This window comes from Dromiciops gliroides, chromosome 4 (assembly GCF_019393635.1).
Source record: "Dromiciops gliroides isolate mDroGli1 chromosome 4, mDroGli1.pri, whole genome shotgun sequence".
Taxonomy (NCBI): domain Eukaryota; kingdom Metazoa; phylum Chordata; class Mammalia; order Microbiotheria; family Microbiotheriidae; genus Dromiciops; species Dromiciops gliroides.
The window spans coordinates 110,945,569-110,972,946 of NC_057864.1; the positions used below are offsets into that span (position 1 = coordinate 110,945,569).

The following is a 27,378-nucleotide window of genomic DNA, read 5'->3' on the forward strand; positions in this document are numbered from 1 at the left end:
CTATGTTTGATGTTAAATCCTTCTAGACTTCACCATTATCCTCCTATGCTGGTACTGACCTATAGCTGTAGCCTATCCCACCCTTAGATGCTCTCTGGGCATTGTTAGGCCATGTTTGGCCTTCTCGTTTGGCTGCAAGCCTCCATAGTACTCCCAGGACGTTTCCAGCTATGTTGTTGTGGTTGTTTGTCCTTCGATCTCGAAGAGGCCCGTGACATCAGGTGATGACATAACTTGCAATGAATTGGATTTGTGAGGGAGGTCTGCACAAGGTCACTAACCTCACTCCTCCAAAGCTATCTGGGTCGAGTGTCAAGATATGTTATCAGGATGACTGGACATGGCCCTGGATGTTTAAGGCAACTGGGGTTAAGTGACTTGCCCAGGATCACACATTTGAAGTCAGATTTGAGCTCTGGTCCTCCCAACTTTAGGGCCAGTACTCTATATACTGAACCACATAGCTGCACCTTCCAGCCATGTTACTATTCCTGAATCCTCCTTTCCTATTCTCCCCTTACCAGACTCTATTTATGTGTTTGTTTTTTGCCCCATAAGAATATAATTCTTTTGAGGGCAGAGATTTTCTGGAATGCCTTTATTTGTATCCCCAGAACCTTGCTCAGGCTCTGGCACATAGGAAGCACTTAATAAAAGATTATCTTCTCTATCCATTCATCCATCCATTCATCCATTCATCCATCCATCCCTCTCTCTCTCTCTCTCTCTCTCTCTCTCTCTCTCTCTCTCTCTCTCTCTATCTATCTATCTATCATCTATCTATCATCTATCATCTACTACTGTGCAATATGAAGTGATGAGCAGGTAGATTTCAGAAAAACCTGGAACGACTTCTATGAACTGATGCAAAGCAAAATAAGTAGAATCAGGAGAGCATTGAACACAATAACAACATTGTGTGATGATCAACTATGAATGATTTAGCTATTCTCAGCAATACAGTGACCCAAGACAAAGACAAAGGACTCATAATGTAAAATGCTATTCATATCCAGAGGAAGGACTGATGATCTCTGAATATAGAACAAAGCATATTATTTTCACTATAGTTTTTTTTTATTTTTTTCCTTTTGGTCTGTTTCTTTTTTCACAATATGATTAATATTTTACTGCCATCTATCTATCTTCCTTTCTCTGTCTGCCTGTCTATTTGTCACATAGTTGGTTCTTCTATTCCTTCCCTACTCCCTACCCTGGGTTCAAATTCTGACACCTTTAGCTTGTGACCTTATGATAAATCATTTAACTCCCCAGCCCAAGAATTATGAAAAAAATGGACTTTTATATTCCAACTTAAACTCTTCTGTCTGTTACTTTATTTCTGAAGTGTATTCTCTGAAAAAAGAAATGGAAAGTTACTTGAATACATTTGTATGGGAGTGTATGTGTATGTATGTATGCATGTATGTATGTGTGTGTGTGTGTGTGTGTGTTGCAGATGGTGTTTAAATTTTGCTTTATCTCATTCTTTTGAAAAATTTCTGCAAAGTTAGTCAGTCCTTGGTTCTGTAATCCTGATGCTGGGCAGCTGTGGAACAAGTAATTCTGAGGGTAGATGACTCCAAAGCAAGCCTTTGTCATTTTGTGTCTCTGATCTTTAACTTGAAAGTTGATGAAGTAAGATAAGGGAGGTGCCTTGTGAAAAGCTGACTTGTCTAAGGTCTACAGTACACTAACAGGTAGTTACAGATGTACTAAATATCATCAGGTTGCTTTGTTCCAACAAGAAATCTAAAAAGGGAAAGAATCAAGAAAAAATAGGATGGAATTTCATAGCCCCATTTAAATCTTGTAGTTAGTGCTTTTTTATGTCTCAACTACATTCTCTTAAAAATAAAACTCAGAGATACTTAAATATGTATGTGGGTGTATATATATATATATATATATATATATAAAGATATATATATATATACACAGACACATTTATGTTACAGATGGAGTTCAAAATTTGCATCAACTTCTTTTTTTAAAACCTGAGCAAATTGATCAAGGCAGGCCTTGGTTCTCTGTTCCAGCTGGTGGAGCCATGAAAAAAATTCAGAAGAGTTCATAGACACATCTTGTTCCACTCCTTCATTCTACACATGAGGAAACTGAGATTCAGGATTTTATTTAATCCTTCCAACCCTCTGAATTGAAAACTAAAGGCATTATTATTTTCATTTTATATATGGGGAAACAGACTTAGCGAGTTTAGGTGGCTTGCCTATGGTGACTGAGCCTGTAAGTGACTCACACAGGGTCAGGTAGCCAGGGTGTGTCAGAGACAGGACATGAATTCAGATCTTCCTTCATCCAAGGCCTCTACTCTCAGTCGTGTTACAGTGCTAATTCAGAATCAGTTGTTATTTGGATCAGATGGGCTTCACAATTTCAGTTTACCTATACAGAAAGGGTTTGCTAACCACATTAGCATATCTAGTGCTTAACACAGTGCCTGGTACACAGGAGGCATTTAATAAATGGCTGATTGATTGATACTACTCAAATAGTCAAATGAATGCATGATCTCACCAATGTCAATGTTCCTCCCAAGCATGTACTCACAGCTCGTCTTTGCCTGCCCCTCCTATGCAATTCTTGTCTTTGTCCTCCCCCAGATTTATCCCAGGGGGTTCATCCTATGTGCTTCCTTGCTTTCTCCTCACATCAAAAGGATACCAGGGGAGCACACAGGCTGCTGACCAGCTTACCTCCTTTTTTTGACCTTTGATGGTATCCTTTACTCCAGGTGTTCTTCATAGTTCCTTAATTGTCCTATATTGCAGCCTGCTCATACTCATCCTGTGCTTCTCACTGCCTTTTGAGTACTACTCATTTTTAATTTTTTAAAAGATGATAATGTCCCATAACTCAATAGGCATAGAACAGCTTCAATAGATTCTTGGCATTAAAATGCTTCACATTTGTTTTGGGGAGAAGTTTGAAATCATTGAAGGAGTTTTACAACTTCCTAAAAGCAATCCAGCCCACTCTTCTCCTGCTATTCGTCTGTCCAATAAACCTATGATGGTGAACAAGTTCAGGAACAATCAGACTTCTGCATCCACTTGAGTTTTTCAGTTTGGATGGTCAGGCCAAATTCTTTTTAGTGGTTCTATACCTTCTTGAGGTGGCATCAATCCAGAGCTTGATCCAACCAGTACAAATTAATCTACAAAAGACACATCAAAGGACCTTATCGTCTACAGAGAATCATTCTTGAATTCTGATCCTGTGCTGGATCTCCTAGAACAAATCCTTCTCCTGCTTTGTTACCTTTGATATTTATATATAAATGTGGATGAAAAGAATGTTTAAATTACTTAGGAGAGACAACTATCCGGGGTGCTTTAGAAGATATAAGAAATTTCCAAGCTAATTATAAATCATGCCTATTTATTAAATGCTGTTGATTAATTGAAACAGGCACCCTGTTATTTCTTCTTACTTGGTTAGCCAACTGGTGGAGTGGCCATATGTAGCTATAAGTAATTATACTGAAGAATATTCTGTAATCATTATTATGAATGCCTGTTGATTGACTGATTGATTGATTGGAATAGGATCCCTGGTGTTTCTACTTACCAACCGTTGGTTATCCAAGTGGAGGAGTTACTGTATGTAGTTTAAAATAATTTTGCTGCATTGATTTTTAAAATATTCTATAATTCATTTTCATCAGTTTATTAGTTGAATTAATGATGCTTTGTCCTGACTTAGCTATTATGTGACTGTGGGTGGCAGAGGCAAGGGGGCAGGGAGGCAGTGCTGATGATGCAGTCTATAGATTATCCAGAATCCTTGCATTACCTGCTTTCCTTTGTTGTCCCTCAGAATAACATGGGATGAGAATTCTTATCTCTTTACTCTTCTGGACCTGAGATATATTTATTTTTAAATTAATGAGTTTGAGTTTCTTGAGAAAAGAAGACTATCAATGCAAGAGCATCTGACATTTAACATCTGAAATGTCACTTCCCATTCCCATCTGCCTTGGGCAAGGTAGGGAGCTGGCCTGCAGAACCTGCCAAGGTCAAGTCCAGCCTCTACATGCTATGATCCCAATCTTCTTGTTGGAATTGAGCTGGAGAACTACAGTTTAGTGTTGTAGAAAGAGTGAAGTCAGAAGACTTGGGTTCAAATTCTGGGCCTGCTACTTACTATATGTATGACCTTGGATAAGTCATTTTCCATCTCTTGCTTTCAGTTTTTACATCTGTAAAATGAGGGGATTGAACGAGATGACTTCTAAGTTTTTTCCAGGTACATCCTAGGGCAATAGATTGCTACCCACTTCAGCAAATCATAGTCCTAGATTATTACCTGGGTGACTGAAAAGTTAAGTGACTTACCCAGGGTCAACTATCCAGTATGTTTCAGGAGCAGAATTGGAATCCGGACTCTCCTGAGTCTGAAAAGAGCCATCTACCCATGATGCCATGCTAAAATTTTTCGGTTTCCTGACATTATAAATACCAATGAAATCATAGCAGAAGCAAAAGCAAAAATCAGAGCAAAATCATAGCAAGAATCAGCGCAAAAAAGAAAAATAGGTGATCTCAGAGCAGGAAGGGTTAAGCCATTCTCTAAAGAAATGAGTTTGGGGAAAGAAGAATTTTCATATAAAGAGAAAACAGGACCTGGAATACGCAAACTTTAACTATGCTGGGGAGGACCAACAGAGGTGTGTAACAGGAGGATGAAATGGGAATGCCAGCTCTGTGTAACAGCCAGCCTTGGAGTCCTGACACTTGGATTCAAGCCTGGCTATATGACCCTGGCCAAGTCACTTAACTTCTCATTCTTCTTAGGCAAATCACTATGACTATAAATTGCAGAGAAGTTGCTGACATGTATTGGTAGAGGGAATTTCCCTATCCAGAGTTTCCATACACCAATGAAATCATAAACCCTTTATCCCCATCCCTACGCAAATTATAATACATATTATAAATATATTCATATGTGTGTACACATACACACATATGCATACACATGCACACACACATATGTGTATCTATGTGGGCACATAACATTCATATATGTTATTTGAAAACTTTCAAGCACTACATACATATTATTATTATTGCCAGCTATAGCTTTTTCTCCACCTGCAGCTTTCTCTAGCTTGATATAATAGATACACTACTAAAAAGTTGTATGGAGATCAAGCCTTCCAAAAATCCAGTCTTCTTCCCCCAGCTGAAGTACATAGTGATGTCAGAGATGCTTTATTTCTGTCTGAACTTCAGTGGGCAGTGGTGCCTCACAGTTTGTCTTCTCTCCCTGACCCTCCCCAGCTCCCAACCAAGTAGTGCTATGTACACAAATACTATTTAAAGCAAGGCTCAGAACCTTTTGTTCTGCTGAGAGCTGCTGACCCACAGGAAAAAATATTGAGGGCCTTGAGCAGGTAAATAGTAACTTATTTCTTATCTTCAAGAAGTAAAAATGTTAAATTCATCTGCTTTTAAAATTAGAAACACAGAGCACATAGTTTTATTCAGTAAATACAAAGTGTTGAATTCAACAAACATTTATTCGAAGCCTGCTTTGTGCAAGGCATTGGGTTCCTATTAAGGAATAAGACTTCTTGTTTTCATTAACAAACACATTTTTGTCACCCCTTGCAAATGTAGGGGAAAGGGCCTGTGATTGCCAACCCAGAGAAGGAACTATGCCCACCCTTTTATAACTTAGCAGATTGATCCTAGGATTCACCTGAGGCAACATATAGTTTAAAGGACTTGCCTGGGATCACACAGCTAATTAGTGTCCAAAATAGGACCTGAACTCTGATCCTTCTGGCTCCATAACAAATATTTTAGCCATCAAGCCCAACTGCATCTATGTTGGATGCTTACCGTAGATACCCATGCAAATGATACTACCATTTTGGGAGTTCCTCATTAGGAATCGAGTTATGGCCATAGGAACACAGAGGCCATAGATAATAAGTCTTGTAATTTTATAGTCACATGTTTTGTTTTGTTTTGATTTTACCCAAAACAATATTACTTGATCATTCACTTTATTCACAAGGAATTGGTTTGAAAGTACCATTGACTATTTCTCAGAATCATATTTGTTCCCATCCTCCAGGACAAGAATTTAGCTCTACTGAGGGTATTTTTTAAAGTCAGTTAGTCCTGATATATTTGCTAATAAATGATCCACTTGATTTTGCAGCAGAAGATAAAAAGGCATGCTGGGAGTTACAGGTCAATGTTCCAGCTATTTAAAGAAGAGACGAGAGGAATGGAGAAAGAGGAACAAAAGGGAAGAGAGTTGGGGAAATGAACACAGTAAGATAGAGGGAGGATAAAACTCAGTTTTCATGAAAACTGTGATTTCTGTGCCTTGCTAAACACCTGGGTTATGGGCCACCACAAGTGTTTGTTGGATTGATAATGATGGTTTGGTACATCTAGAATTTATGATTCATCATGGATCTTCTATGGAGGATTTATGGAAAGGCATGAATGAGACATGGGATGAGAACATGTGGAGGGATTGCAGTCTACACTTGTGAAAGAATTACCCACACTCATGAGCTCACAGTCACAGAATCCTCTTGCAGACTAAATGCCAGTAGAATTTTCCATTTTTTCCCCAAACAGCAGATCTAATTTCCATCTTAATAACAACCAGTAGAGGCAGCAAAGAGTGTTGGAAGATTGCTGGATTTGGAGTCAGATGACTTGGGTTTGAATCCTGACCCTGGGAGGGTCTGTTTAAACTTGGAGATAGCCCTTTAACCTTTCTGGGTGTCATTCTCATCTGCAAGATTAGAGGATTGTACTAACTGGTCTCTAAGATGGCCCCTTTCAGCTCTCAATCCTACGAGTAGGAGTCAGAAGATTTTGGTTGTAGTGACAAGTCTGCCTCTCCCTGTGACCTGGTGACACTTGCCTTTTTTGATCTTTTCTGTAAAACAAGGGGATTTGGCTTCATGCATTGGACTTGGAGCTTGAAAGACCAGGCACTCAAATTCCACTTCAGATATTTACTAGCTTTATGACACTTCTCTGTGCCTCAATTTCCTCATCTGCAAAATAGGGAAAGCTTGCAACCAATGACCTCTAAGCTCTAAATCTATGCTACTGTGATCAAGGATTTCTATGGATATACTACCTACTGAATGGTGTTGGTTTTCTCCAGGCCCTTCAAGCTCTATCCTCTGTGCAGCTATCATTTGAGAAAGAATGGAAAGAGCCCTCCCCACATCATTCTGTGATCCAGGTGGTGAGCCCAGTGCCTCAAATGGCTTGAAGAAAATGCACAAAACAAATGTCATGTATAAAATAGTTTATTACTATAATAAATAAAATTAAACTTCTTTACAAATCTTATTTGTGCTTGTTTAAAAATGTCTGAGAAGGGAATATTCTTCATGGAGGTGGTGCCTGCATTTTCCTCTGAACATTCCCAAACTGGAGATATACAATACAGGAGAGCTCTTGGCAGCATTCTTGGCTGACCATAAAAATAGTATCTGTTCGTTTGCACGACTTTTTATTCATGCTCATTTGAACAAAGTGACAAATGCAGAGGGGGAGGGAATGAGACCTGGGAACTTTGTGGAGGAAGGAATAAAAAGAAGTGTGATATACCGGAGAAGCCCCAGGAGAAGGAGCCGTACCCGCGCCAAAGGATCCATGCAGCATCAGAGAAATATCAACATGGACATTTTTCAAGAGATGTACAAATACTGACCAAGGGTCGGTATAATTAGATAATACATTCATGAGGAACTGACATCTTTTTCAATCTGGACACTTCAATGAGAGACAAGATTTTGACCTCCTCATTAGATAATGATATGCATTTGATGACTCAGAGGTCACTGATCGAAGGAAGAAGAAAAAAAAACACCCACTCTGAGAAAAAAAGTTTTGAGAGAGGTGTGGAATCCATTTCCAGAGATGTAACTGGAGAAACATGTCCAAGAGATTACGTGATACTGGTTCCACTTGAAACAAATTAGACCATGGGAAAGGTCACATTAGTTCTGGTGAATTCATACGGGCTCTATGGGGTCTGTATCTCTTCCAGTATCTGATGCCCACTGCTGTTAGTTTTATGGCTGCCATAACAACTCCTACCCTGACTTGGACCTTCTTTCCCTAAGTGAGGCAGTATGGCACAGTAGAAAAAACACTTGACCTTGGAGCCAGGGGATCTGGATTCAACTCCTTCCCTCCCTCCAAAAATCCTGCCTACATGATCTTGTGCAAATCATATAATTTCTGTATCTCAGTTTCCTCATCTGTAAAATAAAGGACTAGCGCTAAATGGCCTCTGAAACCCCTCCCAGTCCAAGGTCTCTTCTACTGTAGCTCCTAGGTTTGAATTCTGCCTCTGACACTGTTTATACATCCTTGGGTAAGTCACATGGCCTACTGGGGCCTCAGTTTCCTGATCTGTAAAATGAGATGGGTTTAATTAGATGACCTCCAAGGCCCCTTAAAGCACTACATCTGTGAGCTTTATGACCATCTTTGGGGGGAAAAACCAACATAAAACAAAGGCAAAGACCCTCTTCCCAACATCAACATCTATGATAAAAGGATGGCTTGATTTTCTGATGCTGTTCATTGGCTCTGAGAGGGCCGTCTCCTCCCGTGAGAGAGAGAAGAGGCTAGTAAAGGTCATTTTTATTGAATTGAACTAGAAGGCAATAAGTGGAATGATAGAACTAATTACCTACTGAAAAGGATTTCCTTTTTCTCCTGGAAATCATCAGTGGGATCTCCTCGTTGGGCACTACCAAGTACTCAAAAAGGGAACTGGCAGTTCCATCAGAGTTTAAATTTAATTCAAGGGTCTTAAGGCAAAATGTCCTAATTGCCAAAGACTGAATGTAACTTAGCAGTGCTTCCCCATCTGGGCTTTTAGCATTACAGAACAGAACTGGAACATAGACTCAACTATGTCTGTCTTCTGTCAGTCTGAGACCAAGAGTTCAGTAATTTGGCTTTAAGGCTCCTTCAACTTTGACCCAAAGATGGAAAACTCACTTTCCTCCTATTAATGACTCACTTTATCCTCTACCCCCATAGTATGTCTGGGAGAAGGTAATAATACTTGGAAGAGGCTTCATGTTTGCCCATCAGACATGATAGGGAAGTCTAGAAACACAAAAATAGTAGGAACAAGAAGAAGGGATCAGAGAATAGATCAAAACAAGAGAATATATTTCCAACAGTTTGATATGCTCATATACTGAGAAGCTTTACAGATGCTTGTATTGATCACAGGTATTTAACCATTGTTGCCTACCCCTGACTTCAGTTTAATGGGCACAAAAACCCTAAAATCAAAGAGTCTGAGCACTTACAGAATGTCCCCTGGGAACTTAAAATGCTATTGCAGAACAGTTGGAAACTTCTCAGGACACTCTTTCCCTACCTCCATAGGAAATAGAAGATGTCTAGATGTCCTAGAGAATAGGGAAAAGATCACTGATTGTGGAGTCAAGGGACCTGGGTTCAAATTCTGCATCTGCCATCTGGCTGATCATTTAGCTCCATGGACTAAAACCTAAGTCTAGTTAATGCTTAAACAAGATAAAATATCTTTATATGTACAGCAAAGGGCTGAAGGGGAGAAGATTCCAGCAAGATCCCCGACCTGCGTGCCCCAGGGTTATTGGAGCCTTTAACTTTGGCAGACAAGACCTTACTGATATTCAAAGTCTGTGTTTCATTGTAGCAAAAAGGTAACAGCCCTCCTACAAGAGAGTACATCAATCCTTGCCTGCTCGTGGGAAAATCTTTTAGTTTGTTTTAGTTTTGTTTTTCTCTAATCTCTCAGCAGCTGATTTCCAGTGGGGTGACACATTCACCTTGGCTACCAAGGATGTAGTTGATAAGACATGTCACTATTATTTGAAGCACTTGGGCACAGCTTGTAAATTCAGAGTGGATTGGCAGAAGACTAACTAGAGCAAAAGGCAGACAGAAGCCAAGCACATATACCCCCCAAAAAAAGTTCAAAAGAAAAAAATTCAATTTTTTTTCCAGGGGAAAATATGCAGTGGAATTCTATTTAAATCACCAATGGAGGCAAATGAAAGACAGAAGTCATACATGCTTACACTCAGAAGTAAGTGACCATCCACAAAGACCATAAGCCATCCTGAGATGGATGATGTACTGCCTAGAAGTCTCCAGGATGTTCCTTGGCTCCCACTCCTAAAGTACAATGTCAGTATCCAGGCTCTGAGATATTGTGAGAGCTAGACAGAGAAGCTGGCTCCTCTGGGCTGGTCTCAACAAATTTTCTTCCTTATCTTCCCCAAGACAAAACCCAGAAAACCAGACGAAGTTTTCTGCAATAGGGTGTGTGTGTCGGGGGGGGGGGGTCCTCCCTTGCCTTTACATCATGGTGCAGTGGAAGAGCCCCTGGATTTGGTGTAAAAAGTAGGGATTTGACAACTGGATGACCTCTCAAGTGCTGGCCAGTTCTAAATCTATCATCTTCTGAACTCCAGACTTTGTGGGCCTTTACTGATGGAGACACCTGGGGGTCATGTTTAGGAAGGGAGATTATGGGGGAGATGGGACACATCTGTAAATTTGTAACAGTTCCCTGGTTTCAAGGCTAGGAACATACTAGAGATTGGAGAATATAATGAATAGAATAATAATCCCAAAATGATGATCCCAAAAGATCATCCCACAAGGTCAAGAGCTATTGTCTGGGCCAAGAAAAGTCAAGCCTCTCTTGACCCTGAATTGTGTGTTAACAGACAAATGTATCCACATCATGAAGTAAGATCATATGATCATAAATTTAGAGCTTAAAATACATCTTGGAACAGAAGTGCTTAATCCTTTTTTTCTGTTGTAGACGTCTTTAGCAGTCTGTGGGTGAAGCCTATAGATCCCTTCTCTGAATACTGTTTTAAATAATTAAGTGAAATTCTAAATTTCAGGTAAAGAATAGAGATTTTTTCCCTATTCAAGTTTACAGACCCTCTGAAATTTATCCACAGACCTTTGGGCAAGGGCAGTCCATAGACTCCAAGTCAAAAACCCTTGTCCTAGAAGTCATCTAGTTCAATCCCTTCATTTTATGGATGAGGAAACCAAGGCCTGGAGTGATGGATTGATTTGCCCAAGGTCACCCAGCTGGAAAGGCAGGAGTCAAAATCAGGTCCTCTAACTCCAAACCTGGTGCACTCTCCAATGGATCATGCGGCTCTCGGGAGATGGAACTGAAAAAGGAGAAGGGGATGAATAGCGCTATTGGCCGGCACATCATTAGACCTGCTGGCTCATCATTGCTTCTGGCTTGATCCTTGGAGTATGTTAGAAAGAAGGAAGAAATAATGGAACTGGGAGTTGGCATGCATAGTTCTCTAGAGTCAGAAACTTCCTTGGAAGTAGACAGGATTTTCCTTCCTCATGCAACATTCCCTGCCTAAGAAAAGGTGGGACATGAGGTTTTAGAGACATACCTTATAGCATTTTCCCATATTATTTCTAAGAAAAAAAAGACAGAAGCATGTAGAGATTCCAGTAACCTGGAAGATGATAGATATAGGTGTGCTCTGCTCACTCTTCTCTATAGCATGGTGCACTAGAATGAATGCTGGATTCAAGTGGGAGCTCGCTGAGGGCAGGGACTGTTTTGTTTTTGCCTTTTTTATCCTTAGTGCTGAGCATTGTTTCTGGCACTTAAGGGGTGCTTGGTAAATACTTCTTGATAGACTGATTAAGCACCAGACATGCTAAATAAACCTGTCAGGTTGATAAGAGGATGGGAAGTTGGAGGTGAGAGTTTTCTTCAAAGTTTTAGTTGAGTTACAAAGCAACTGGTATCTGTCCTCACAAAAGTGAAATGCTACTCCTCCTCATATGTGATTCTGTTCATGACTTAAGTAACACCACTGAGTCAACTCTAGAGCAACATACTGCATCATTCTCAAATGAAAGCTCTTCATGCGTTGACGTCATCTTGGAAATTATGATGTCCTTGGACTCTGAGGCCTAGTTTTTTAGGGAAATGGTGGAGAGAGAGAGAGCCTGACAGTCCTGGCCCATGGAAGCAACTAGAAGGCCAAGACCCCCACTCAATTGCCCTACTTGTGCTTCCTGTGGATGCAGAGTAAAGATAGGGGGATGGGGCCCAACAGAAAGTTTCCAGAAACACTGTGTGCCTGGAACACGTCAGCTCACCATAATCTCAAAGTCCTAAAGAAGACTTATGTCAGGATGTTGACTAGCATGAGCAAAAGGACGTGGTCACGTCCCCTCTACAGAGTCCATGCAAGAAAGATGCTTTTAATTAAAACTTGGAGCAGGAATTCTCAAGTGTCAGTGATAGGCTAGGTCTGGCCAGCTGGCCAGTGATGCTTAAGACACAGCTGCATTTCTAATCTGGGGTTTTCTAAGGCTAAGCTCTCAACACTGAACTTCTAACATCTAGTCTCTTTTTGGGTCCCTGGTCCCTTTGCGTAGGGCACACCTCAAGCCAACTTTATCCTACGTCAGAGGTTTGCATATTCCAGAATCATCTATGAGTCTTAAAGCCAGATATTTCCTTCTGCCTTCTTTACCCTTCACCTTAAAACATTGCATGGAGGAACCAATATTTAGGGAAGTAACTCCAGTTGCATTGGAAATTCCCCAAGCATCATGGGATAAAGATCACAATTGTTGGCTGGGGCAGGGCCTTCATGCATCGCTCATTGATTCATGGGCCTGGAGGTAGGCTCCTGTTTGGAGCATAGACTGGGCCAATTCTCAGATACTCTTGTTCTTGAAATGCTGGTTCCTTTGATCTTTTTCAGCTAAAAGAGAAAACACAGTCCTTGAACCCTTCCCCCCTCTTTGCTTTCTGATACTGTTTCTAATGTTGAGAATATAAGACACAGAGGGCTTGACTTTTCCAAAAATATGTTCCACAATGACCTCTAGCTCTAAATTAAATACATTTGGGGAGCCCAGGGAAGGCTCTCCCCCATCTTGTTTCTATCTCCAACTGGTTGTCATCCAGATTCTGCTTGAATCCCTCCAGTACTGGGGAACTCACTACTTAATGTAGTACTCCATTCCATTTTTAAACAGCTCTTACAAGTCAACCTAAGGATTTCTGTTTATGAGACAGCAACTAGGGGACTTGTAAATGTCCCACAATGATTTCTGGCTAAGGACAAAGGCAAAGCAAATGCCAATTCTATTGAGAATTATAACAAAAACATGCCACAAAATATTATCATCCTTAAAAAAGTCAAATCTGGGTTCCTGATATTTTTTTTATCTCCATTATACCCCAAGGAATGCTACATAGGCATTCTTTTCCCATTAAGGTTCTCTATATATGTAATTGTCCAAAAGGTAGAAGAAAGTAGAAAGACCTGCACCTGGAGATAGGAATCAGTCAGGATCCTGGAATCACTTTAGAGGTTCCCAGTGTCCACGTGAGATCTCCAGAGAAAAAAAAATGGCCTGCTAATGATCCTGGGTAAGGAGGGACTTTCTCCCTACCTCTGACAAATGGCTCAACTCTTAAGTCTTTTGGAATGAGAAATCATGGTTCTATGCAGGCATTCAGCAGACTGGGGGACAGAGAAATGGTTAGGAGACACATAAAAATCCAAGTCACTGGGTGCAGACCGAGAGAAGGGGCTGGGGCCTGCACATCCCCAAATGGCCCATGGGGTTTCAAGCCCTGTGGCAAATCCCCAGGACTTCATGATTCTAACTTTTGGTGGGAGGCACAAGCCCTGCATCTGTCTTTTGGTCTTGATCATGGCAGATGAAAGGATAAAAGGAGTTCTGCCCTCCACCTGTTCCCTCCTTCCCCCATCTTTGTTACAAATGATTCTTATGATATGAAAATATACTATGACACTGGATACTGGCTGTACAAATGTACAGGAAGGCAGCCCAGCAGGAGGGTGCTCATGATTATCACACCCTCCGGAGTCCAAAGGAACTGAAGGTCACATGGTTGTGAACACATTCCCAGCCACCCCCACCTCCCCCTTCAATCCTCAAAAGGCTGATGGGTTCTTTTTTTCCTCTATATTTCTTTTTTTTTTTTTTTTACAAACATCGTGGAAGTAAAAAACCCAAAACGTCCAGACTAAGGAGAAAAGGAAAATACTCTTTGAACAGTGTACCCCCTCTTCCAAATTTGTGCTAAGACACTTCCAACACAGCCGCCATTTTGCAGGGTGGTAGCAAATTCCTCTTTGTCTAGAGAGTGTGTGGGGGGGACATGCTGGATCAACTGGTCCCTCACTGATTTTCCATCAATGAGAAAATCTTATTTTGAGAAGAAAATTTTAGCTCTACGCATGTGTTTCTGGAAGAGGGGTTGAAATGTTTATATTTTTATTTTAATTTTTAAATAAATGGGCCTCTCAGCTTGCTCCAAAAACATCTCTCTCTGATTCTGGGGACTGGGGCCTTGATATTTCAAATAGCTCCTGGGGGGACTGAGAAGATCTTCTGGAAGTTAATATCCTTAGTATCTCAGAGAGCTGTTTTTCAATGTTTGCCATTTTGTTGTTCAAGGCCTTGATGTCCTCTTTCAGCTCATGCTTCACCTCCAGCATGGTGGCCTGAAGGGTCTGCTCAGGGATAGGGTAGAAGGAATGCTTGACCTCCGCAAGGATAGGGCTGCGGTCCTGAGGACTCCTGGTCTCCCCAACATTGTCCAAGCGTAAGTCACTTTTGGTGATGCCACTATCGCAAGAGTCTGTCTTCTTCAAGGTGGCCTCCCCAGATGTCTTTGTCCTCTCGGGGAGCGTCTCCATGGACTCGGCCTTGGAGACTTTGTTCCAGTCCTCCCCCTTTCCACAGGCATCTTTGAAACGAGCCCAACCTTTGCGTCGGGGACAGTCCCCTCCACCCCCCTTGGGGCCCAGGCCCTCTGACACAGGGGCATGGAGTTTGGCATGATCTGAGACCCCCGAGGTAGATGCTGACTGGAAAGAGACAGGGGTGGCCGGGCTCTCCCGGACGGTGACGATACTGGCCTTTACCACCGTGTGGTTGGCAGAGGGGTGCTCTGACAGAACATTGCCCTTCTCCACATCCAAGTCATCCAGATCCCGGCTTCCCCTCTCGGCTGCCAGTCTGGCCTCCTTCTGCTGCCGGAATCTTTGGAAAAGCCTCCGGACAGGATGGTCCGGGGGCAGGATCAGGGGAGCCTCGTTCTTCCGTTTCATTCGCTCTTCTTCTTCCCTCTTCACATCACTGATCTTCCGAAACACAATCTGCAACAAGTAAAAATGACATGGGAGCTGTTTAAGATGGATGATGATGGGTAGCCCTCAAAAGCACATTCACCCTCCCTGTCATCACGGGTCACTTTCTTCGATCCACCCACCTGTTGTTGTTTTTTGTTTTTGTTTTGTTTTTTTTAGTGAGGCAAATGGGGTTAAGTGACTTGCCCAGGGTCACACAGCTAGTAAGTGTTAAGTGTCTGAGGCCGGATTTGAACTCAGGTACTCCTGACTCCAGGGCTGGTGCTTTATCCACTGTGCCACCTAGCTGCCCCCCACCCACCTGTTTTTAACAGTATCATAGAATGTTAGAGCAGGAAAAAAAGTTAAGAGTTAACTACTGTAGACTAATTACAGATCAGATTTCAGAGTGACCTACACATAATCATAACATAAAAAATGGAAAAATCAGTTCACATTTAGATAGTGCTTTTAATTCATTATCTACTTTGGCTCACAACCGTCTTGTGAGTAAGGTGCTATTTGACGATCTTCAACTGGTTGTCATCCAGATTCTTCTTGAATCCCTCCAGTACTGGGGAACTCACTACTTAATGTAATACTCCATTCCATTTTTAAACAGCTCTTACAAGTCAACCTAAGGATTTCTGTTTATGAGACAGCAACTAGGGGACTTGTAAATGTCCCATAATGATTTCTGGCTAAGGACAAAGGTAAAGCAAAGGACAATTCTATTAAGAATTATAACAAAAACATGCCACAAAATATTATTTTATAGATAAAGAAATTGAGATTTAGAGAGCTTAAGTAAGTTGTCCGTTGCTACATAGCTAGTATTAGAAGTGAGATTTGAATCCAGATCCTCCCGACTCTAAGTCCAGGATTCTTTCAACGATTTGTTTAGTCATTTTTCAATTGTGTCCCACTCTTCATGACCCCATTTGGGGTTTTCTTGGCAAAGATACTGGAGTGATTTACCATTTCCTTCTCTAGCTCATTTTACATATAAGGAACTAAGGCCAATAGGATTAAGTGACTTGTCCAAGATCACACAGTCAGTAAGTAACTGAGGCCATATTTGAACTTTTGAAGAACAGTCTTTCTGTCTCCAGGCCTGGTGCTTTATCCACTGTGCCACCTAGTAATCCACTATACTATGTGCCTAAGTGAATTTATGGCTAACAAACAGCTAAGTGAGAAACCCAAGATCAGAACCACATCTTTTTTTTTTTTTTTTAATGTACGAGGTATTTTATTTTTTCCATTACATGTAAAGATAGTTCTCAACTTTTGTTTATACATGCTTTACAATTTCAGATTTTTCTCCCTCCCACCCCTCCCTCCCCCCTCCCCTAGACAGCAGGTAATCTGATATAGGTTATATATATATATATATATATATATATATATATATATATATACATATATATATATATACACACACACACATATATATACACATAATAACATTAATCCTATTTCTGCATTAATCCTGTTACACGAGAAAGAATCACAGCAGTGATGCAAAACCTCAAAATAGAAAGAAAAAAAAAACCAACAGCACCCAAAACAAAAGAAATAATATGGTTCAATCAGCATCTATACTCCACAGTTCTTTCTTTCTTTTTTTTTCTTGGATTTGGAGATCCTCTTCTATCATGAGTTCCCTGGAACTCTTCTGTTCCATTGCATTGGTGAGAAGAATATAGTCCATCACAGTAGGTCAACACTCAATGTTGATGATACTGTGTACAATGTTCTTCTGAGAACCACATCTTTTGACTGTTGGTCCAGTGTTTTCCTCCATGTTACCATTCTCTTAGAATAATAGAAATTTAATTTAATAAATATTTATTCAACTTAATTCAATTCAAATAGTATTTCAATTCAATAAATATTTACTTAACACCTATTATGTGAAAGACACTGCATGTCTCTGTAAAATAGTGACTTCTGGCTATGTTTGAATTATAGATGCCACGTGAGCTTTTACTCAGAGTTGGAAACCAGTTCCCTGACATTGGTGGCTCCCATTGCCCATTGTTACTGCTATGCTCTGCCATTTCTTTCAGTATAGTTGGGGGGAAAGGTTCTTTGCCTACAACCATCCTGAAAATCCCAGGCAGGTTGGAGAAGTGTGTATAACATTCCCTGCTGGAGGAGAACCTAGGCATTGGCAGTTGTCCAGCCTTTACCCCAGGTCTAGTCTGAACTACTTTCCATAGCTTGTCTCCTTTAGACAAGTCAATCTATCCGACTTTATCCTCCCAATTTGCACATTCTATTTAATTCATGTGCAAGTCAAGACATCACCCTCCTGATGTCATTGGTCTTCTTTGAGAATGAAGGACAAACAACAACAACAATTCTGGCCAGTTGTCTTACAAAGAAGGCAGTTAATATCAAACTCTCCATAATCCCTATGGTATTTTCTAGTTCTCTAACAGTACGTGGTACTGTGGTAGGTGATATCCAGGGGAGAATTACTCCCACTTGCTTCCTGATATCTGGGAGCTTCTTCCAATCTATATTGACATAGATGGAGAGGGACACCTACCTATGAGTTCTTCAACGCCTTGAATAAGAAAGCACACAATGAATGTTTGGGTTTGTTTGCTGTTGTTGTTGTTTTGTGTGTGTTGTTGTTGATGCTTTTGTTTCTGTTTTGTTTTGTTTTTGCAAGGCAATGAGGGCCAAGTGACTTGCCCAGGGTCACACAAGTAGTGTCAAGTGTCTGAGGCTGGATTTGAACTCAGGTCCTCCTGAATCCAGGACCAGTGCGTTATCCACTACGCCACCTAGCTGCCCCCTGAATGCTTGTTTATAGTGAATACCACCACCTATTTGCAGACCACAGAATCCTCAAATTCTAGAATGGGAAGGAATCATATAAGTCCTCCTAGTAATACCTTCTCTTCTCTTCTCTTCTCTTTTTCACCTAATCCAAGTCTTAGTCATCATCGATGACTGGTTCCCATTCTACTTTCATGAAATATTCTCAGCTTGCTCCAACCAACGGTGATTTGTCTTCTTCTAAACCGACAGCACTAATTTCTTTGGCCATAATTTTGGCAATTGGATTCAGCTTTGTGAATTCTTTCCAACAGCTAGGTGTGCAACAGATGAGAGATGCAACTGGAATCAGGAAGACTTGGGCTCAATTCTGGCTTCAGACAGTTACTAGCTGTGAGATTCTGGACAAATCACTTAACCTCTCTCATGCTGAGTTTACTCATCTATAAAATGGGTATAATACTAGTTCCTATATCCCAGGTTATTGTGTGAATAAAATAAAATGGTATCGATAAAGTGCTTTGCAGATCTTAAAGCATGAAATAAATATTAGCTATCATCATGATCTCTAGCACTATTTCATATGGGAAGCAGAATTAAGTAGGGGAAATGTAAAAGCCTATCATTTAAATATCAGTTTCATCATCATCATAAATAAGAAGAAGAAGTAGCATGTAGATAGTGTATTAAGGTGTGCAAAATACCCTACACATGCTATCACATTTGAGCCTCACCTCCTATGGGGTAGCTACTATTATTATCACTATGTTACAGATGGGTAAATTGAGACTGGAATTGGTAAAGTGATTTGCCCAGCATCACATTGCTAGGTAGGATTCAAATTCAGGTCTTCCTGGATGTAAGTCCATCACTCTATGCACTGCATTACCTAGCTACCTCTAGGGAATCCAGGAACATTTAATCAGAAAAGAGATGGCTTGGAAGGGGAGAAGGTGAATCATAATAGCTTTCTTTAAGTATTTGTAAGACTGTCATGTGGAAGCAAGATTCAATGTGTTCTCCTTAAGCCCCAGAGGACAGAACAAGGAGCAGTGAGTTTCTTCTTGCTGCTCCTAGTTTCTTTTTTTTTTTTATCCTCTGGGGCTTAATTGGAAAGGCCCATTTAGATGAGCTTTGTTAAAGAGTAGATGCTTGTTTAGGTCTGAACAGGAATTAGATGGCCACTGAGGTATGTCATTTTGTGAAATTATCCAATTAGAACCAGATTCAGGAGCCTAGTAAAAGGCTAACATCGTTGACAAGTGGCCATCATGCCCCTACTTGAATGCCTGCAGTCTTGTAGGCTCATTACCTTCTAAGGCAGCCCATTACATTCTGGGACAGCTTAAATTGTTACATAGAGTAATAACAACATATTTGGGGGCAGTTAGATGGTGCAGTGGTTAAAGCACCGGCCCTGGATTCAGGAGTACCTGAGTTCAAATCTGGCCTCAGACACTTGACACTTACTAGCTATGTGACCTTTGGCAAGTCACTTAATCCCCATTGCCTGAAAACAAAACTAAACTAAAAAAAACATATTTAATTTTGAGGTGTATAAAATATTTTCCTCACAAAAAATCTCTAAGATAAGATAGTCTGAATAGTATCACTCCCATTTTATATTTGAGGAAACTTCAAGATAAAGAGATTATGATTTGTTGTTGTTGTTTATCCTTTGTTCTTGAAGACAACCATGACATTGGGGTGATGTCATGACTTGCACTAAACTGTATTGAACTGAGGGAGGGTTGTGCAAGGTCAGCAACCTCACTCTCTCGTCCAGAACTATCTGGGTCCATTGGCAAGATATACACATCAGGATAACTGGAGATAGCCCTTGATGTTTTAAGGTAATTGGGATTGTGACTTGCCCATGGTCACACAGTGTCTGAGGTCAGTTTTGAACTCAGGTCCTCCCAAATTTCAGGGTCAGTGCTTATTATACTGTGCCACCTAGCTGACCCATGATTTACCCAAGTTCACACAACTAGTAAGTGATAAAGCCTAGTATTCAAACCCCAGGACGTGTTCCTTCTTTAAATATCTTATCTAACCAAGTAATACCCCAAGAAAGTCAAACACAGAAAGACTCTATTTGTGCCAAAATAGCAGCAAATAGCAGTAACAAAAAACCTAGAGATAATGTGGGTTTTGGGGAATTGCTGAACAAATTGCAATATTACTGCATAAAAGAAATGATGAATAAAAATCATGGAAAGACCTGACTGAACTTTGGCAGAATGAAGTATGCTGAGTAAGGAGAACACTGTGCAGTGACTTAAATACTGTAAATCAGCTAGGGTCTCAACAATTTTGGTCCTGGGACCCTTTTACACACTTAAAAATTAATGAGAACTACACACCAAAAAATCAAAGGTAAATATAACAAAATTATAATGATCACTTGAATGAAAAATATGCTGATTTGTTTTTCCCTCTCTAAAAATACTATTTGTTATGTGTGATGGCTCTCTGGGAGGGTGAGGGATACTTGGGATAACTATGCTGGTGTAAAAAACAGAAGATATTGAAAAATCTTCAAAAATAAGAACCCCAAGGAATTTTTATGTGAATTATATCTATTAACATTTACCATATTGGAAATAAAAATGGATAATTTCACCCATTAAGATGTAATTAATTTATTTATCTAAAATAAATCCATTATTTATTAACATAAATAATATACAGTATTTTATGAAAAATAATTATATTTTACCAAAAATTAGTGAGAAGAGCGGTATTGTTTTGCATATTTTTGCAAATTTCTTCAATGTTTGACTTAATAGAAGATACCTGGATGCTTATCTCTGCTTCTGTATTCAATCTGTTGCAATATATTGTTTTGGTTGAAGTACACAAAGAAATTCTGGCCTCACCCAGATATGTGGTTGGAAAAGGAGGCGCATCTTAATAGACATTTAAAGTCTTAGTATTTTTGTAAAAAATTATTGTAAAAAATAGTTTTGACCTCTTGGACCCCTGGAAAGAGTCTTAGGGAGCCCCAGAGATCCTCAGACCACACTCAAGAAGTAATGATATAAATAAACAGAACTCTACAAAAAAGCCAGACTCCAAGTACTTATAATGACCAATCTTAGTCTTAGAGAATCGATGATGAAACAAATCCCCTTCCTTTAGGCAAAGATGGGAGAGGGAGACTGCTGCCAGACCCTGTCAGAAATGGTCATAGCATTGCTTGGCTTTACTTAACTGCTTTTCTTTGTATCAAGAGAGGACTCACATGGTGTAGAGTATACCCAGAAAGGACTATGATATAAAGAACAAAAGACCTCACAAAATTTATTTTTTAAATCCTCTATCCAAGTGCTGCATTCAGTCAGCAGACTAGTGCATTTGAAATGTCCGTTGGTGGCCAGCCCTGGCCCAATAGACTGGATACCCTAAGCAAAAACTCACCAGTCTGTCATGATGAGGACTGACCACCAGTGAAAACAACATGGTTAACCCTTCTTTTGAACACCAAAATATGCAGCCCATAGTTTTAAGGGACACCATCATGGAGTAGTAAATAGAGAGTTCACTTTGAAGCCAAGAAGACCTGGGTTCAAGTCCCAATCTATATTATATACTTGACCCTGAGCAAGTTATTCAATCTCCAGGAAACTATATATAATCAATTGTAGAGAGTGTCAACCTGAATTAGTAGTAGGATAGCCCTATGCAAATAAAATCCCAGGTCTAGTCTCCATTCCTAGAAGTCATTAATTCTTACCAATTTTACTCCATTTCTTTGCTTACAGTAATCCTATGAGGACTTGGAGTTTAATTACAAATTTATTTTTATTTTTATTTTTTTGGTTGGGCAATGAGGGTTAAGTGATTTGCCCAAGGCCACACAGCTAGTAAGTGTCAAATGTCTGAGGCCAGATTTGAACTCAGGTCCTCCTGACTCCGGGGCCAATGCTCTATCCACTGCACCACCTAACTGCCCCTACTTACAAATTTTAAAAGATGCAATGTGGTGTAAGAGATAGAGCAATGAACTTGGAAGGTTTGAGTCTGAATTTTTCCTTAAATAGTTATCAATTTTGTAAACTCAAGCATAAATCATTTAACCTCTATAAGCATCAGCTTTCCTCATTTATAGAATGGAAATAATTATATAATAGCACCTTCCTCCTTGGGTTATTATGTTAAATGAAATGATGTCTATAGTGTTTGTGTTATATAAATAGTATTTATTAGCTATTATTAGTCATGTAACATTCCCTGTGAGCAACTTCCCCAACTTGCAGGCGCATTAGAGATTGGGTCCCCAGAGGGTGGCTACTTAGCGGATGTAGTTCCCACTAAACAGCAGCACCCTCCCTTCCTTCCAACTCCCAGCCCCCCTGATCTGTTCTGCTAAGGGCATAATACTCCACTGGGTTCAGCACTTGCATGTAATTCTTAGCTCAAAGCACTTGGGGCTTTGGTGTGATACATCATCCTGAAGCTTTGCCACTGTCACAGGGGAGGGCCCAGGACCACCCAGGGTTTGCTGCGTCATTCCAGCCCTTTAGCATTGAGCCACATTTCCCCCAAACTGGCCAGGAGCCAGGCCCAGCACTCCATAGTGAGTGCTCTAACCAGAGTTGATTGAGAAGGGAGGAGAAGAAAGTGGTTGTTGTTTAGTCCCCATCATCTTAACTTTCATCTGGTTTTATAGTGTGTATGTGTGTGTATGTGGCAGGTGGCCACATATCTGCTCAAAGTTGAGCAAGCAGGGCCTGCAGTGTGAGTCATGGCCAGAGGGCTTGCTAGCACACCCCCTAGGACTCTGCAATTCCATCTGTACTGGGATGGCCCAGAGGCCTCTCAGAAAGGTGACACAAGTCCCTGATGCCTGCCAAGAGCAGAGTTTGACCAGCTCACAGGGGAAAGAGGCTCCTCCCCCAAGTGTCCCCTGTAGCTTTACACCAGGGAGATTATTTTATTTTATTTTGTGTGATGTCTCCTGTCATGTTACACAGCTATAAGGGACAGCGTCTTGGCTAGAACACAACATTTTCCACTACATGGTGCCACTTCATACACTGAATACTCTAAAAGTGGGATGAGAAGAAGCATTTCTTAGTAGAGATCTGACCGTGAAGCCAAAAAAATCTGAGTTCAAACACTACCTTTGATAAGAAAATGACTGTGTGACCTTGGGTGAGTTAAAATCTCTGTGTTCCAGCAAGTCCCTAAAACCATAAGTTATGGAGGGGCCAACTTATATCAGCAGAAAATGAAATCCAACCTTTGAGTACTCCAGATAGTAATGAAACCATAGACTGTTCTTTAGCTCCAAATGTGAGATGCTCCTATAACAACCGCAGTTAACTGTAGTAATTAGTCAGCAGATTTCAAGAATCCAGGGACCCTATAGTCAGTCTCTCATTCAAAAGTCAGTGTAAGGCAAATCTTGGTGGTCTCAAGTCACAAAATTCATATTTGATTCCAAGTTCTAGGCCAGATCTAGGGAGAACTTCCCCACTCTGGATCATTTTTAGGGAGACTGCTTCCTAGCAATGGAAGGAATTGCTTTTAAAAAATTGCTGCAAACAGCCAAAGCTTTGCCAAACCAGAAGGGGCTATAGATTTTTATTCTTTTGACACCCTGAGCCAAGGTGCATCAGAGACCCGAGTAGAATGCTGAATAGGGTATGACTCATTGTAAAATGGAAAGAGACAAACTCCCCGGGCTGGGATGTGGGGAGCAGGCGAGGGGACTACCATATGCCCTTCAAGCTGCAGGCACTTTCTGAGCCTTCAACTTGGTTTGAAAAGCAATCCTTTTTGCATCATAGGTGAGTCAGGAAAAAATACTGACTCCTCCAGCTTGGATTAAATGTGAAATCACCTCTTTCCAGAACATCAGAACCAGGGCAAAAAACTGAATCTGTCACATCCATGAGTCAGACCACCCACTGAATTATATGCCTATTGTTTGCAAAGGCCTTCTGCTGTGTTCAGCAGGGAGATAAAGAAGTAGGAAACCCAGTTCCTTCCTACCCTAATAGATCAAATGAGATAATATGGGTGAGGAGTGCTTAGCACAGTGGCTGGGACATAGTAGATGCTAAATAATTTTTTATTTTTTTTATTTTTGCAGGGCAATGAGGGTCAAGTGACTTGCCCAGGGTCACACAGCTAGTAAGTATCTGAGGCCGGATTTGAACTCAGGTCCTTCTGAATCCAGGGCTGGTGCTTTATCCACTGAGCTACCTAGCTGTCCCGTAGATGCTATATAAATGCATATTTCCCTCCCCTCTCCCTTTCCTTCTCAATGTGATAGGAGAGACACAGTTCCTGTCCTGAGAATGCCCCAGTCCAATAGAGGAGACGTGGTCCTTGATCTCAGGGTGCTCCCCTTCTGATGAAGGAGACAATACTTGCTCTTAGAAATCCCTCGGATTGATGGGGAGATATAGTCTTTGTTCTCCAAGATATACTCAAGAGAAGAAGAAAAAAAAGTTGAAGGTTTACATTATTAAGGAATGTACTGCTTTGAAGTGCAGGTGAGTATGCCTATTCCCACTCACTCTGTTTTCCCAGAGCAGGAGGACCATAATCCCTCAGGACTCTAGGAGGAGCTCTCAGGGTGTGTTGTTGTTGTTTTTGTTTGGGGGGGGGTCACCATAGCTCACCATGCTGCCATGATTATCACTGATACCATTTAGTCAGTCAGGCTCCACAAATTTTTGATAAAAGGGTATTTACTAAGATGGGCAGCGAGGTTGTGCAGTGAATAGAGTGCCAGGACTGAAGTCAGGAACACTCCTCTTCCTGAGTTCAAATCCAGCCTCAGATACTTACTAGCTGTGTGACCCTGGGCAAGTCCCTTAACCCTATTTGCTTCAGTTTCCTCATCTGTAAAATAAGCTGGAGAAGGAAATGGCAAACCATTCTAGTATCTTTGCCAAAAAAACCCCAAATGGGGTCATGAAGAGCCAGACGTGACTGAAAAATAACTGAACTACATTTACTAAGTTGGCATGCTAAGAACAGCTGGAACAAAACATCAGCCCAAATGTCTATGATGTACTCCCAAGTTAGTACATCTACAATCCAGAGCAAAGGAGGCTCAAGCTTAAAGAGCTTATGCAGCCAAGGATTAATTCACAGCTCCTAGTTGTTGGAGGTATTTTTCTCCCCTTTGTGGGTACTGAAGATATTCTCTTTAGTTATTTTGTGTAGCTTCTTTGCTAGAAGGTGGAATGTTTCTCGTAATTTGTTTTGCTATGTTGTTCAAATATTTGTTACTTTGAAATAGTGGGTCTTCTGGTTGGTCTGGTAAAAGAATCATTGGTAGGGGCTTGTCAGGTGCGTTTTTGAGTGGATGCTAATTCAAAGATTGCCTTGAACCTGTGGCAAATTTCAGAAGACTCACCATTGAAGGTGTCCTTAGCACCTAGAACTTTGACAAATAATAGGCATTTATTAGTTGTTGAATTAAATTTCAATGGATTTTTCTGAGGAAGAAGAGAGTAGAAAGACCCAGCATCTTAGGAATTCGTCCACACTGCTTTGGAGAGTTTCTTCACTCTTACTCAGGGACATCTTGAACCTTTTCCTAGGAAGTTTGCCCCACTAGGCCACTTCCCTGGACTTCATACTTTCCAGAAACTCATCATCTTGTAAGAAGAAATCAACTCTGAAACTCATGCCTCCACAGTACTTCCTGCTCCTGCCCCCCCCACCTCTGCTTGGAGAGTGTGAGCATTGGACAGCTCCAATCAAATTCTCAACCATTTGGGGGGCACTCAGGGAATTCACCTCATTATTTTCCATCTGGTTGCTTTTTCAGACTTCATGAGCTCCAGAATCTCATCATCTTGCAAGATAAAATCAACTCTGAAACTCTCACCTCCTCAGATCCTTTCTCACCCAGCAGTAAGACTTCATCTTGCCCTTGCCAAGTACCTCCTTCTTCCTCTCCTTTTTGACTTATATTTTTGTGTTCTTCCCCTATTCAATTATGAGCTCCTCAAGGGCAGGGACTGTCTCACGACTTTCATGGTATCCCTAGCCCTTAGCACAGTGTCCAGTACATAGTAGACACTTGAAAAAAAATATATGTGTATATATATATATGTATATATATATACACACATCTATATTTCATACACACACATACATTTACACACATGTTCACAACACACATATACAGACATGTATGTACATCTGTGTGCACATGTGTGCCCATATGTGTATGCATATATAATTATACATACATATATGTGCATATATACACCTACAGATACATGCACAAATTGATATACACGCATACATGCACAAATACACTTGATCCATAGTGGACTCTTTGTTCCTTCCTGCTATTCTTTCACAATTCATGATTTCTCTGCTCAGTGTACCCTGAGACTTTCTTAGCAGCACACTGACATACCTGGGGACAAGACCTTACCCTTACAACCATCTCTCTGAAGCCCAAAGTAGAAAAGGAAGGATGTTTTTTGTCTCGGTGTTTACTCTCATTATCACATTGCCTCAGTTGTTTTTTGAGTAGCATTGGCTGGGGAAAGTCACTGCTGCACTGAAAGCCATGTGTTCCTGAGAAAAATCAATCAGCTGGGGCACGAGGTTTGGATGAGATGCAAAAGCACAGAATGTAACAACAGGAGGAGGTGATCTACACTTTGGCTTTTTTTATTGGGGGGAAAAAAACCTAGTGCATAGTCCTTACTGGAAAGAGAGCAGGTGCAAATTGAGAGGCACAAAGAGAACAAGAGGAGTGGTGGGCCAGCTATTTGGTGTTTTTCCAAACGTCTAATGCCAGAGGGCTTTTGTAATCAATCTCTGCCCCCAACCCCCTGCCCACCTTTGTTCTCTGCTGAATAGATATGTGTGAGTGCAAGGCTGAGTTCCGGTTACCCAGCCCTTCTCTGCTGGGTCCCCCTGCCAGGTACATCATCTATGAGTGTACACAGCTGTGTACTGAGGACACAACACTGCTTCCCTCAGGAACAACTTTACACAAATAGCTTTAAACCCAGCTTCTTACATGCTATTTATCCTGCTTTTACTTGTCCTGATGAGTAATAATAATAAATATTTATACGGAGCTTTAGGGCTTGTAAAGCACTTTGTAGACATATGTATGTACATGTAGTGTGTGTGTGTGTGTGTAAGAGAGTGCGTATACTTTAGTCTTCGCAGCAACCCTTTGAGGTAGGTGCTATTATTATTATTATTATTATTATCATCATCATTTAACAGATGGATACAATAAGGGTGTATTCACTTTAAAACAGATTTTTCTCTTTGATCTATTGTATGTACTGAAAGCATAAGTAAATAACCATGACAATAGATAGTCTAGGATCAGAGAGGTTGTTACCCAGCTCACACAGTAAATGTCTGAA

The 27,378-nt window shown here is 40.7% G+C and overlaps 1 protein-coding gene across 3 annotated transcripts in view; it reads right to left on the reverse strand.

Moving 5' to 3' along the window:
* The window catches only part of KCNH1 (potassium voltage-gated channel subfamily H member 1), a 548,878-nt gene that overhangs the window by 4,579 nt on the left and 516,921 nt on the right, over positions 1 to 27,378 (reverse strand). Inside the window, exon 11 of one of the 3 annotated variants that reach the window (XM_044004833.1) lies at positions 7,300 to 15,241. The exons of 1 other annotated variant lie outside the window; for it this stretch is intronic. In XM_044004833.1, coding sequence (XP_043860768.1) covers positions 14,384 to 15,241 — 858 coding nt within the window. In that variant the 3' untranslated portion in view covers positions 7,300 to 14,383. Of the gene's footprint in view, positions 1 to 7,299; positions 15,242 to 16,916; positions 17,030 to 27,378 lie in introns of those variants that run through there. One more of the 3 variants, XM_044004834.1, reaches the window with a different exon arrangement.